This window comes from Rhinatrema bivittatum, chromosome 4, assembly GCF_901001135.1.
Source record: "Rhinatrema bivittatum chromosome 4, aRhiBiv1.1, whole genome shotgun sequence".
NCBI lineage: Eukaryota > Metazoa > Chordata > Amphibia > Gymnophiona > Rhinatrematidae > Rhinatrema > Rhinatrema bivittatum.
Window position 1 is genome coordinate 384,328,998 of NC_042618.1, and position 15,562 is coordinate 384,344,559.

Here is a 15,562-nt window from a genome sequence, read left to right on the forward strand (position 1 = left end):
GGGGTATAGTGAGCCTCTACTCTTGGGAGGAATTAAGTCTGCAGCTTCGTGTGCTGTCCTTAAATCTTTCCCCCATCGCTGACCAAGCATGCCCCATTCAGGAATATCATGCGGTCACAGATGTTCTGATTTTGACTTGGAGGATGATGGAGAAGCTGCTGCTGAGCACTTTCTGTTCTATTCTGAAGGCAGTGCTCACAGGTATCTACCCAGGTACAATAGCCTGACAGAGAAGTGCCCTCCTCCACCTCAGCTGAAAGGACACCACTGAGCAAGCACTTTTAGCCCGGGGGCGCATTTAGGTCACACATGCATGGGATTTCTATTTTGTCCCCTCTCAGCCACTCACGCAAACAGCAGGTGCAAAAGGCATGGATGCTTATCAATGTGCATGCTCTGTGCCTCTCATTTTCAAGGTGGGTTAGATGACAGGGAGTGGTAAAGTCACATCACATCAGCTACTCACAGTCTCCAGGCCACCACTTCATTGCAGAGATTCTGGGTGTATTTATCACAAATTCTTGTGTAGACGTATCAAAGGTTGCCATTGTTTCCAGTCCTCGAAGATAAGTCCCTTATATAAAGAAATACAGTAGCCTTTTACAAATCCCCTTGCTTCTCCCAATCAGTTTTTTTTTCTCTCTCGCTCTTGACGGAAAGAATGGTAGCAGTGAAAACTAATGTATATTTTTGCTTCTGGAAAATTGCCTGTCTCCTGGGCTTCCAGCCTTATTGTTACTTGCTGCCCCTGGTGCAGCAGGAGACTGAGGCCCTGTGGGCCACTATTTGTCTACTTGATATTTTCACTCTGTATAACTTGTCTCTGTATAACTTGTCTCCTTCCTTAGCACTGCCAGCTGGCCCAGTTTCTGCTGGTGAGGCTGATCCAGTTCTGGTTTGACTTCCTGGCATGCTCAGACTTGCAGTCCTGTGTTTCTTAGAGAGTTCAAATCCACCAAGACCCGATCAGCCGAATCATCAGAAATGGAGTCAGTGGGTAACCCTAAGCTCCTAGAAGCTAAATTCAAGTTCCTTTAAAAAAGGACCACCGAACACATATCTGCATCCTCCTCTTGGGCATTTCAGAGCACTGCCTCCATACTTTTTATTAAAGCAGATAGTCTACAATTGCCAAAGAAGGTGTATTAAACTAATATCTCTCCAAGGGGGGTCAGGTGGCAGGACAGAAATCCCCTCTCCATCAAAATACTGTACAGGTTCTCATTCTCAGCTAAAAGGCCCATAAAGACCGCCCTCAGCTCATAGACCGAAAGAGGCCAAGATCTTTGTCCATTAAGATTTTCAGTTCCATAGCCTAGTTCCAGATGTACAAAGTGTTCTCAGCCCCCCTAAAAGTCCAGGTGGGCCTTCCAAGGTCACTTCCTAAAAAAAAAGAGATCTTCCAGCTACTATCCATCTGAGACAATTCCAGTCACCCGGAGCCACACCCAGGCTTGGCTTTTATACCCACAATGAAACATCAGAAGACAGATTTGCATGCCTTTTGCATACCTTATGAAAACTGAACCTTTGCTCCTCTCAAGGAATGGCACTGCCCACCCTTTACCTAAAGGATGTAATTTAATGATTTTTATACATTCCCAAAGCGGTTGACAAAGGAACATAAAACTGATAAAAAATAAAAGGGCTAATAGCACAGTTGTGAGGCAGGATTAAACATGGACCATACACCACCACCTCAATCATAAAACCCCAACAACCAGACTGTAAATTCTAAAACTAACACTAATAATAATTGACCGGTAGTCTAAATAAGATTTAAAAATAACCTTTTATTACTAAAACTGTAAACATTTCACAAAAGTATCCCCTCATTACTTAAGATGAACAATTATTAAATAAACCTGTCCATGTGCAAAAAGAGCTGGCACCTATATGGTCCTTGTGACTACAGAGTACGTTGCAGGGTTTCCCAACACCTCGGGGTCTCCTCCCCCTGCAGAAAGCTAGCCTGCTTTTCTTTCCCACCCTTTGGCTGGAGAGCCAAACGTACCTAAGCACTGCCAACCCTACATCAATGTCGGTGCTTGATGCCACTTATTAAGGTTTATAGCAGAGGCTTACTTAAAGTATTTGGCACCCGGGGCGGATACTTCTTTGGCACACCCTGCCCAATATATAATTTTAAAATGTCCCAAACAATGATAAAATATTTCAAAACAGCGGACACATCAAATAACCCCAATAATTAAAACTAATAAGGATTTTAAAAATCTTCTGCTCTCCATAACTGCCATCCTAAGATTGTTGAAGACTGGGGGCACGCATGCACACTCATACACACAGTATGCTCCCTCTCTCTCATACACACACAAACATGCTTGGTGAGAGACAGAGGGAGCATGTGTGTGTGTGTAAGAGACGCACAAACACTTCCTCTGTCTCTCTTTCACACACTAACCCTCACATACACATGCTTCCTCTATCTCTCTCACATGCAGACAAAAACTAAACTGGTAACCACAAGCCAGATTTTGTATGCAATGCAATGCAAAAAGCAGAAAATCACTATTCCCTAAAACAATACAATCAAGAAATATAAATCAATCAGAATAGTAAAACCATACATTTCAAAACAGCTGATGAATACAATAATAATAAATAATTAGAAGCTCCTGTACAAATGTTACAATTTCCTAAACATCAATAAAATATCTCAAAACAGCAGATATCAAATAACACCCAGTAATTAAAACTAATAAGGATTTTAAAAATCTCCCATTCTCCATACCTATCACCCCGAGATTGTCGTGAACTGGGAGTACACACACAAAATATGCTCCTTCTCTCTCACATACACATACATACTTGGTGAGAGACAGAGGAAGCTTGAATGTATGTGTGTGTGTGTGTGTGTGAAAGAAACAGACACGCACGTTTCCTGTCTCTCTCACACACACTCTTCCTCTGTATCTCTCACATACGATTCCTGTCTCACCCACGCACACACGCTTCCTCTCTCTCACTCCCACCCCTGCACAGAGGCACCCTTGTACATACACACCCACCCACATGCACCCTCTCATATATACACACAGGTCCACACACACTCCACTCTATACAATCACTTTCTCATACACACACAGGCATCCTCTCATACACACTTACACCCCCCCCCATACATACCCACACACCTCTCTCATACACTGGCACTTATTCTCACAGGGCCAGTTTCTCACTTCTTCGGCCACTGGCGGCACAGCAGGGCCTTTTCTTCTGCCGCCAGCTCCGGGAGATGCCAGCAGCACCACTGGGCCTCTTCCACAGGACCTTGCTTTTGTTGTGAGGGAGTGGAAACCCCGCCAGCACATCACTGCTCTGCACTGCCGCAGGACCTTCCTGCTGGCGGCAATGGCACCCCTCCCCCTGTTGTCACTTGGTGCGGACCACCCCCTTCACCCCCCCTTAGTATGCCTCCATTTATAAGAAAACTTTGAGAAGGAATCTTATTTCACCTGTCTTTGTAATTCTTATTAGGTCCATTCTCTCAAAACAAAAAGCTGTGCTGGCTTTTAAGAGACTGCATTTACAAAGAAAAGAAAGAGTGTGGTTCCTCGATTGCACCATAGCCGACTACGACCCTATGAAAATTGTGTTTGCCTAACAAGGCAACCTGACAGAATGAAGGTTTCACAGATATATAACAGTTTCTCCTCCCATTGTGCATTTCTGACCTACAGCTACAGAGAGATTAAGGGTAAATGTGACCAAAGACCCACATCAGTTTCATACCAATAAAAGCCCTTGTTATGCTGTAAAAATAATTTATGGTTTGCCTAGGTCACACAGGAACAAATTACTTTATTGCAATTTAAATCTATATTACAAACCCCCTCCACCACAAAATTGCTTTGGTCATATTTGTGGTGTACCTCCTTGGGTCTAAAAAGGGCCAACACTTAAAATCACTTTATTTATTAATTTTAACATGCTGACTTCTTGTACATTAAAACTGCATTAAATGTTAAGATGATTCATTCAGGAAATGACATGATTAGAGAGTGCCATCCTACTCTCAACTCTTGGAAGAATACTGAGCTCCAGATTCTGTGGTGGTTAATGTTTTACCAGAGGACTACGTCACAGGAATGTATGCATCTGCATTGGAGAACACTGGTTATTCCATGCTGTCCGTCTAATACCATAGCCCAACCAGGAGACACATCCTCACGTTTATTCTCTGCTGTAAAGAATGATTTGTGATCCATTTGCAAAGAAGTTCATTTTAAATCACAAACTTACCATGTCCCAGTTCAGTCTGAGCATAGGTTCCTATGATATTATAATTCTGAGCTAATGGTATCCACTTGGCAATCTGTGCATCGGTTCCCAGATGCAAGATACAATTTATAAAAACACTGTGGACGTTGAATCCAATGTCTCCTGCCAGCACCCTGCAATTAACACGAGCCTGGATGTGATTAGCAGTTTCACAAGAGAGTGAAGCATTGTCATTTTATTTTCAATTAGCATGTCTAACCTATTATGCAAATTTATTTTAAAAGATTTATGTCCTGCTTCTACAATGTTCGATATGTAATAATCTTGCTATTGAAAAACGAGGGCTTAGCTATTCTTTTATAGAGTGACCATCATATAGCACTTTAGGCTTATTATGCTTTTTTGAAAATAAACCTTGTGTCAGTGCTAGGGCTTTATAATCATCGGTCACTCTATAGATGATTTATGTATGCTTTATATTAGAGCTATTGATGCTCTTATAGATGCTTTATATTAAAACTATCGATACACTTATCTGTATCGAGTCCACTATATTGTTGAGCCTCTTGTTGTCCGTTGTCCAACATTGCAATGTTTCGGAGAATGCGCTCCTTCTTCAGGGAATCAAAATCGATTGAATTTCAGCATCCTGATATGTGAGTATTTGTGAACTTATTTGGTCAGTATGTTGCTGTGTGCTAACTACTGGATCGAAATAAGTCTTCGATGTTGTATGAACGCGGTGCTGCGGGCTACCTACTGCTTCGATCCAAGGAGGAGCGCATTCTCCGAAACATTGCAATGTTGGACAATGGACAATAAGAGGCTGGACAATATAGTGGACTCGATGCAGATAAGTGTATCGATAGCTTTAATATAAAGCATCTATAAGAGCATCAATAGCTCTAATATAAAGCATACATAAATCACCTATAGAGTGACCGATGATTATAAAGCCCTAGCACTGACACAGGGTTTATTTTCAAAACAGCCTAATAAGCCTAAAGTGCTATATGATGGGCACTCTATAAAAGAATAGCTAAGCCCTCGTTTTTCAGTAGCAAGATTATAACATATTGGTTATTTGCGAATTTCATGCTACTTTGGGTATTTTTGATTAATTTGTAGTCTACATTGTTCTAAGCAGATAACATGGCAAGCAGTCATAAAATAATGTAATAAAAGTCAACAGACAGACAAAAATTAGAACCAAAAAAAAAAATAAAAACCAACCCTGCTCAAGTATTCTAAAAATTTATAACAATGGCCTGATTAAGTTCAGCACAGCAAACAGTTCAGAGCTAATCAGATTATCAAGACTCTGTATCAAAAGCTTCCCTAACATGTGCTTTTTCAGCAAATTCTTAAATATAGCTTTGACAATCACAGCCTGATTTCTTCTAGAAGCGAGTTCCACATTAGTGGCCCCACCACAGAGAACGCTCGCTCTCGCGTTTCTACCAAACGAGCAAGTTTCAAAGTAGGAGTCTCCAGCAGGCCCTTGTTTGCCGAGCGTAAAGAATGAAATGGTTAATAAATACACAGTAGTGAACTGAGCCACAAGTTACCAGGATTGTTCAAGACCATAACTATCAAACAGGCTAATTTGTATCTCCCGCGCCAAGAAACTGGTAGCCAATTCAGGGATTGAAGAATGGGTGTGATGTGTATATAAATTAAATCCAGTCAAGCTACGTGCAGCGGAATTCAAAATTATATGTAAAACCCTTAGAAAGTTATAGGCAAACCAATGAACAAGGCGTTACAGTAGTCTAATAATGGAAAATTAATAACTGCAAAATAGCACGAAAAGTAACCTGCTCTAGCAGTGGTTTAAGTCTGCACAACAATCTCAATTTAAAGGTGGATTTAACTACAGATCTAAAATGCTCAAACATAGAGAGTCAATAACATCTAAATTGCATCCAGCACTCTTAACAGGTAGGGAATGGCTATCAAAATCTGCCTATATGGAAACCTATGGGATCCCCTCTGCCTACAAAACCTGTCCGAGTTAAATTGAAGAAGCCAGATCTTTGATATTGTGCCATTTAAGCTCCAAAGGAAAATTAGCTCTTACCTGTTAATTTTCGTTCCTGTAGTATCACGGATCAATCCAGACCATGGATTGAGCCTCCTTTCCAGCAGGTGGAGACAGACCAAAACTGAAAGGGTATCCTATATGAGGATAGAGCCTACCCTGTAGCCCTTCAATATAACCATTGTCAAAGCAGAGAAGATAAACACCATGGAAGCAAGAAAGAAACAGAAGAACTCGAGCAAACCACAAGAGAACTCTGAAAATATTGAACAAGGAACAACAGAGAATAAATGAATGAATGATCTCTGTGCATGGACACTCTTGCATGAATGCCCACCATCATTACATGGATGCTTCTGGTGTCTCCAATGAGGAAATACATAACATAATGATCTTCGAGTGGACAGGATGACAGAAAGGGAAGGGCATCTGGACTGATCCGTGGTACTACAGGAACGAAAATTAATAGGTAAGAACTAATTTTCCTTTCCCTGTATGTACCCAGATCAGTCCAGACCATGGGATGTGCCAAAGCTTCCCTAGACAGGGTGGGACCTTGACAGGCCCGCTCGAAGTACCTGCCGCACAAAAGAACCAAAAACTGGCGCGGGAACATCAAGGCGGTAATGCAGAGACCAAGGTAGCTGCCCTGCATATCTCCTGCGGGGAGACAGACTGACTTTCCACCCAGGAGGCCGCCTGAGAATGCAAGGAATGGGCCTTGAGGCCCTCCGGGACCAGGCGTCCCTGACAGATATAAGCCGACGATATCGCTTCCTTCAGCCAGCAAGATATCGTAGGCTTAGAGGCCTGGTTGCCCCGGTTGGGGCCACTCCATAAGACAAAGAGACGATCCGACACTCGGAAGTCATTAGTTACCTCCAGGTAATGCATGAGAATGCGTTTCAAATCCAGACGGCGTAGGTCATCCCCGCCAGGGCTTGCAATGTCTGCAGAAGAGAACGCGGGGAGCTCGACCGACTGATTGACATGAAAAGAAGACATGACCTTCGGTAAGAGTGACGGAACTGTCTTGAGAGAGACCTCGGAATCCGAAAAACATAAGAAAGGCTCGCGGCAAGACAACGCTTGGATCTCAGAACCCGTCTAGCGGAGCAAATAAAAACCAGAAATACCGTCTTGAGCGTCAAATCCTTGAGAATGGAACGGTGAAGGGGCTCAAAGGGAGCCCGACAGAGCGCCCGAAGGACCAAGTTCAAACTCCACGAGGGACAAGTAGGATGCAACGGTGGCTTCAAGTGTTTGACCCCTTTGAGGAAACGGTCAATATCCAGGTGAGACGCAACCACGTGGCCTTCGAGGCTTCCCAAAAGAGAACAGAGGGCAGACACCTGAACACGGAGTGAACCAAAGGAGAGACCCTTAGAGAGACCTCGCTGGAGGAATGAGAGGATGAGCGAGACTGGGGCCGAATGCGTCATAATGCCCGCTTCCACGTAGGCCAGCTCGAAAACCTTCCAGAACTAGACATAGGCAAGGGAAGTAGAAGTTTTGCAAAATAGTGGAGATGATGTCATCAGCGTATCCCCGCCGCCTTAGCCTTCACCGTTCAAAAGCCAAGCCGCAAGACAGAAACGATCCGCCTGGTCGAAAAATACAGGACCTTGACTGAGAAGGTGCTGAAGATGGCCTAGGCGAAGAGGACCGTCCGACGCCAGGTTAACTAGATCCACGAACCACGGTCTGCGGGGTCATTCGGGAGCTATGAGAATGACCGGGCCTCTGTGAAGCTCTATGCGTGAGCACTTTCCCTATGAGGAGCCACGGAGGGAACACGTACAGCAGGATGTCGCTTGGCCATGGAAGGGCCAGGGCATCCACCCCTTCCGAGCAGTGTTCCCACCAGCGGCTGAAGAACTGGGGAGCCTTGGCGATGTTCAGAGTTGCTATTGTCCAGGTGCAGGGAACCCCACCTGTCGATAATGAGGGACATGGCGTCGGACAGCTCCCACTCACCTGGGTCCAGGCACTGACGTTCTAGTTGCCTGCTATGTAGGAGGCCACGAGGCAGTCCAGGTGCCATTCTGCCCATCAGGAGTTGCAGGGACTGGATACAATGTTGGAGGAAGCTCCCCCTCCCCCACAGCCCTTGCCTGAGCTGCATGACATGTGCTTGCTTAAGATGGCTGCCATCCCTGCACTGAGGGAGAAAATACCAGGTCTGAGCTCATGCGGAGCCTGACATGTTTGAGCCCCATGAGGCTTGACTGTTGCTGCAGACCCTGAAAAAAATGAGTTGCCCACCCCCCTGGAAGGCACTTCAGCAAATTCCAGTCCTAGAAAACCGCGCGGCCGATTCCTCACATGCTATACACCAGGATGGCCGCGGCATGGTGGGGAGAAAAACCGGCTCACAAAACACGAAATTGGCTAAAAACGCGGCGATTCAGGTGGGCAGGGGTCCTGGATTGCGGCTGACCAAAAAAGAAATTTTTTATTTTTTTTTACACAGTGCTTAGACACACACGGTGAAGAGAGGGACTGGACCACCAGTAATCACTTCCCCAGCTGCTTACCTTGCTGGAGCCTGCAATGAAAAGCGTGGGTAAGCTGTGCCTCCGACGGTCTTTTTTTTTTTTCCCCAAAGAAACAAGCAGAGGAATGGGAACCTCTCTGCTAAAAGACCTGAGGCAGACACAAAAAGGGGGAGTGACTGGACCACCAGTATCAGCCTTTTAAGCTAGGCAAGTGGTCACCGGGAAGAGGGGTCCCAGGCTGAGTACTCAAGGGGAAAATCTCCCCTGGGACCCTGTAAGAGCTATGAGACAGAGCTGTCTCACACAGACAAGAACTTTGATTTCCCTCAAATTCTTTTTTTTTTTTTTTTTTAACATAGAGAGATTAATCAATACTTGCTTGATCCTGGAAACAATCAGGAGAAAGAAAGAAATCACCAGTGTGGAAAACAGAGAAAGCTAGGGAACCACAGATTCAACTGCCTGCCTCTAGGGGGGGGGGTTCGGGGGTGGGGGGTCAGGGTCTGGTAGAGTGTGGAGGGCTCAAATCGGGGGGAGGGGCACCGAAAAAAATCGGGTCAGGGGCTTCAGGGAGCTGCGATAGAGAAACCGGAGAAAAACCCAAAATGGCCGCTGTTACCACAGTTTGACGGCCCGGGAATGGCAGGGGAAAACGTTTTGGCGGCTTGGTCCGGGCCCCAGAGGGCATCGGGACCTCGGAGGAACCTTCCCCCCCCCCCCCCCGGTAAGCAGCATGAAGAGAGCCCCTCCCGCGAAAGCCTGACCGAGGAATCCCCGCAGGCTAAACACATCTGAGATCGTGGCATGCTGCTGGGTGGGGGAGGGGCAGCACTAAGATAAGCTGAGCTGCTGGTGCTGAAGAAGCGGCAGCACAGAATGAACTGTGCACGCTCTCAATTCACTCTCTCAAGCTGCAAAAGTAAGTAAGGCAGGCAGGAGCCTTCTGTTAATGTTATCAAGGACTCCTCTAGGTAAAATCGCCTTTTATTTAGTCTTTGGGGGGTTTTTTAAATTTATTTTTTATTTATTTATTTAAAATCTTTTCTATACCGTCGCTAAGTTATATACCATCGCAACATGAGGGCATATATTTAATGTAGGTAAAAGTGTACTATAGTACATTCTAACAGGTGCCGTCAAAGGTTCGGTTACAATATATCATTAGACAAAATAATTTTTAGAGAAGTGGGTCATGACCGAGTGTACTGAAAGTACTTTTACGGGTAAATTTATCATACATAGTGTTATCAATATGCTAGTTGTGATGTGGGGTTCATAGATTATTCTACTGAATTGTCCTAAGTACTGTGTGTTGGTGCTTATCTGCTTATTCCTGAATAATTTCTATTCTCCCGTCTCCCTGTCTGCAGCTACACAAACATGGATCCCAATGAAGGGAGAGTAGTACAGAAGAGAAGGAGAGATGGAGCTGAACAGGGAGAGTGACTAGCACCACCAATTTTCACCCTTGCAGCCGAGGATCACCGGGAAAAGGGAGCCTAGGCTATATAAAACAGGGGCCTAGGCCCCCGCAAGAGTGAGGAGACAGTATTCACCATCATTTTAGCCTTTTGCTTCTGTTTCTCTTCATCCCTTCTTACAAACACCTTTTGGGCTTCCTTTAACAATTCCTCAATTGATTTTTCATTCCAACCCTCTACTTGCTTGATCCAAACACGATAGACACAGAAGGAAAAAACGCCCAGAAGGGACAAGCAAACGTTAACAGGGAACCACAGGGTGAGCTGTTCCACCTGCTGGAGACAGACAAACACTGAAGGGCAACAGGGTAGGCTCTGACCTCATATAGGATACCCTTTCAGTTTTGGTCTGTCTCCACCTGCTGGAAAGGAGGCTCAACCCATGGTCTGGACTGATCCGGGTACGTACAGGGAAACAGACCATAAAACCTGTTTGCTGACTTTAATTAGCTTGGGGTATTTACAAAAGATTTTCATCTCCTCCATAAATATATTTCTAATTTTCAGATCTTTTTTGAGTTTGCTGTACAACACATACATAATCCTGGGTGTTTCCACTGCAAATGGACAACTGTTTCTTTTTTCATTAACTAAGGATAAAGCATCTTCCTTTTAAGACAGAAAACATCTTATGTGATTAGCTCACTAATTAAGGCTCACGGGGATTTCTTTAAAAGGATGTAATATAATATATACATACACATATGGAGAGTAATGCACATTTTTTTCTTCTCTTTTGTGGTCTCTTCTCTCTTTCTCTCATTCTACAGTATTCTCTGGATACAAAAGCTTCCTTCTCCAGCTCTACAGTCACAGCTGAAGAAGAGGCCTGTCAGGTCTCAAAAGCTCATATATTTCATCTATTTCGCAGGCCCTTTTAAATATATTTCAGTTTATGCAGACTCCATAGTCTTCTCCCACAAACTTCTTGGTTTAAAACACAGAATGTCTTTGATCTACAATGCAAGCTTCCTGCTAGCTTCTTGGCTGAGCCTATGCTTCACATAAACTTGGATTGGAGGGGAGGGGTGAGAAGCATGGAATTCATTGTTATTGGGATTTCACTTTTTTTTTTTTTTTTTAAGCCTATAAGCTTTTTTTCCCCTTAAGCTAAGGCTGTTAAGTAGCACTGTGCACCCACTGCTATAAAGTTCATCGTAGGTCACATTTTATTTTAATGTTCTGCTGATTTAAGTAAAGAGAACAGCGTGGGAAGAGCCCAAAGCATCTCAATGGATTAGCAAGGACAGCTGAAGTGTGATATCAGGAATGGAAATTTTCTAAAAAGGTTTGACTAGAATAAGCAGTATACATTGTGTAATCAAAAAATATATTTGTTTGTTAATATATTAGATCAATAAAGTATTCTAGTAGTCCTACTGGTCCTGGGGAAAGCAGAATTCTTTGCCGGTTGTGATACTGAATATTGGTCCAATAAGTGTAAGAATGATCTAAAGAGGTCATTGTACCTAAGCTTTCGTGAATTCAGATGTCATAAAAGGAAACCCCAAAAGGGCAGCTATGAGGAAAGGAGAAAAGCAGGCGTAAGGCAGCCATTACTATCAAAGGGTTTTCCCTGAAGTGGTGGAGCTGTTATAGGGGTAGACCTGGGGGGGTAACATTAGAAAGTATTTCTTCACAGAAAGCTTGCTGGATTGGTGGAATAGCCCTGCCAGTGGAGAAGGACGGGGGGGGGGGGATAAACACAGAGCATCCTTAGTTACAAAGAAAAAGGTGGGGGGTCAAATGGGGCTTAAGGCACTGCAACATTCTCTGTTTCTATGTTACTTCTTCAAAGAGGAAGGGACCTGGAGACTTACATCTTAAAAATATTGTTTTAGCCTATTAAAAGGTATCATGTCTATCTTCCTGCTTTGGTGCTTTTCTTCTAATACATTTTAGTTTCGGTGTTCCATCAGCTTGCCCTTTCGTACTTCCTAAAACAAGATGGGGTACGAGCCTGGAGCACTCTTTACTGAAATGAAGTACCTCAGGAGACACTGTTTTTCAGGGCCATCTTCTGTCCATCCCAGCTGCACCATCTTCTTCTTCAGATATATGGCCTTCTGAATACCCTTCTCATATCTCTCATTTGGGGTCATAAAGTATTGATTCTCCCGACTAAATACAGGGTCACTGTGAATAACGGCCTCTGCAAAGCAAACATACAAACTTTAGAACTTCTCTCTACACAGTACACGGAGAGATTCAAAAGGTGACAGGTTCTGAATATTCCAGAAGCATTGGCAAAAGAAAGTGCGATTTTACTGCACACCTTTGTACAACAAGAACAAATGTACCGAGATTTTCACTTTTCTGTTTCTGACTTCCAAACACAACCAGAGATATCGCTGAACAAATGTCAGCGCCGTAGCCAGGCAATGCGGCGCCTATGTCCAAGTGAAAAACTGCGCCCTCACCCATTACACAACACATGACACCACAAGTTGGGAGACAATTAAATGTCTGTACAGCAATGCCCACGGCTGTGCGAGGGTATTAGGCACACTAGGAAGACCTTACTGCCTTGCACCCCCCACCCGATCACACCCTCCTCACACATTTTACATGAAAAGGGACATTCAAAGAAGTCTCCCAAGGTAAAAATATCACTTACAATACATATATTTACATGCACTGCTGTGGTGCCAACCAGAAATCCTTGCAAAAAAACAAGAGACATTTGGAACCCATATGGTATTAGGCCTACTGTAGTGCATCTTGGGCATGACCTTCAGAGAGCCATAAGAAAAACAGAATTACAATACAATAAGGGGCAGATTTTAAAAGCCCTGGGCGCGTAAATCCGGCTGGATTTACTCGCGCAGGGGGGTTATGCGCGCCGAGCCTATTTTGCATAGGCCCGGCGACGTGCGCAAGCCCCGGGACTCACTTATGTCCCGGGGTTTTGAAAAAGGGGCAGGAAGGGGGCGGGAGCGGTCCAGGGGCGAGACCTCCAGCACAGCAGCCGTGCTGGGGGATCGTGCAAGTTACGCCTGCCAGAGACAGGCGTAAAAAACACAATAAAGGTGGGGGTGGGTTAAATAGGGGAAGGTGGGGGAAAGCTGAAGGAAAATTCCCTCCGAGGCCGCTCCGATTTCAGAGCGAACGGGGAAAGCCATCGGGGCTCCCCTAGGGCTCGGTGCATGCAAGGTGCACAAGTGTGCACCCCCTTGCACGCGCCGACCCTGGATTTTATAACATGCGCGCAGCTGCGCACGCATGTTATAAAATCGGGTGTAGATTTGTGCGTGCCGGGTTGTGCGCACAAATCTATGCCCGCGCGTAGCTATTAAAATCTGGCCCTAAACTTTCTATATCAAAACAAAACTAACTGCTAGCACTCAATCAGCAACAACTTTACTTATGAAATTTAACACTGCAAAAATTACACAGGCCTAAAACAGTAATACACCCCTATTAGGAAAACAGAACAAGCTACGCTGCTATAGAACCCTACGTAAAATCTACACACTTTTGGAATACCTCACTTCAGTCATACATACAAAAAGCAGATATACCCTCAAATACTGAATAAAGAGACCATAAAATATAAACAGAAATAAATGTACAGGCAACAATGGAAAAATAGAAGCATTACCATTCCTCATAAAACAATAAAATTAGTAAAACCATACCAGTAAAAATAATAATTCAAAACTGATAGAATAATATTCAATAATTAAAAACTCACATAAAAATGTCCCACATACCAACAACATATTTCAAAACAGATACTTCAAATAACCCCCAACAATTAAAATAAGGATTTTAAAAAATCCCCCATTATCCATACCTAGGGACTTTTGCTTTTCAGATGCCCTGAAATTCTCATGGATTAGCACAGAGAGGAAGGGGGATTGTTGTGCACACACATTTTTGCTCTCTCTCTCACTCACATAGGTACTATCTCACACACATACTCTTTCTCTCACATACACACATGCTCTCTCCCACACACATACACACATATGCTCGCTCACTCTCACATACACACATATGCTTTCTCTCTCTCTCTCACTTGCCCCTTGAAGTCCTTCTTAAGCCTCCATGGCCAAAGATACGACATCCGGCTATGGGGGTCGACCGAGCTTTGGCCCTGGACTCCTTCTGGCAGGGCAGGGCTGAGTGCTCTCCTCCTCCAAAGCAGCGTGGCCCCGCCAGAATCAGCAGCGTAACCACACTGCTTTTCCACTTATTAAGGTCCCCGCCGACCACGCTGTCAATTTCGGCAGGGCCATGCTGTTTTTTTTTCTCTTTCTGAGGCCCCACATGGCAGTGCTATGGTGCCTTTCGGTAGCAGCGCCCAGGGCCATGGCCACATTGGTCATAGGCACGTTACAGCTCTCACAAATGTCACTATATTGGGCAGGATTTTACTACTAGAAATGAGGCTCCCTTATAATTATAATCAATTAAAAGAAAACCAACAGAGTACTTTGGTAACATAGGTACCTGGGCAAAACTAATGACAGTGCCTTAGAAAAGGTTGTTAGTAATCCCATAAGCTTGCACCTACTAATCTGTTAATAAGGTATGTAGATTTCCAATAGCAAAAATAAAACTAGGTCCAGTGATTCATTAACAGTAAAAAAAAAAAAAAAAAAGTAAGTTACTGCTATACTTGCTTCATTCTGCAATATTATCAGCAGCTTATGGAAGCGCTACTTTAAACCCCTTTAAGTTCTGAGCCAAAAACAAAACCCCAAAAAGTTAATCTAATATAATCAAAGCACCAATGCACATGAACCAGCCCCATGGCTGCAACACAGAAGACACAAAGTCAAGCTTCCAGCCCTTCACAGACAGCTCAGTTACCCTATATCAGGAGGTGATGCAGTTCCAACACCAGAGAGAACAAAGGCAATGGCTGCTGCTACCACAGTAACCCCTGCTGGTAAAAGAGCAGTACGGAGGGTTTCTCTTCCAGCCCTTAACCAGCAAGGAATCTCATATCACCCAGGCATACCTCAGGGGGACCGGGGGGGGGGGGGGGGGGATATATTCCTATTTAAACAAGTTCATTTGCACTTGTCATCTTTAGAAAAGTGCTTTTAACATTCCAATCATTCTCGCAGCATCTGCTCCATTAATTAAGAATAAAATAGCAGCACAGATAAGTTAGAGGGGAAGATGGAACCTCAACCCTCTAGATTAAGGGTTGCCAGCACCACTTCTCAAAAGCCACAAACAACTCTGGATTTCAGGATATCCAAAATTAAAATGCATGAGATATCTGCATGCCTGGGAGACCGTGAATGCATATCAACCTCATGCATATCCATTGTAGATATTTGTGG

At 44.1% G+C, this 15,562-nt stretch overlaps 1 protein-coding gene across 3 annotated transcripts in view; it reads right to left on the reverse strand.

The window, feature by feature from the left end:
* Positions 1–15,562, reverse strand: part of ACOX2 (acyl-CoA oxidase 2) — a 120,583-nt gene that overhangs the window by 90,773 nt on the left and 14,248 nt on the right. For all 3 annotated transcript variants that reach the window (XM_029600981.1, XM_029600980.1, XM_029600979.1), the window contains 3 exons: positions 12,252–12,414; positions 4,264–4,415; positions 467–574 (listed from right to left, as the gene is read on the reverse strand). In XM_029600981.1, coding sequence (XP_029456841.1) covers positions 467–574; positions 4,264–4,415; positions 12,252–12,364 — 373 coding nt within the window. In that variant the 5' untranslated portion in view covers positions 12,365–12,414. The remainder of the gene's footprint in view (positions 1–466; positions 575–4,263; positions 4,416–12,251; positions 12,415–15,562) is intronic.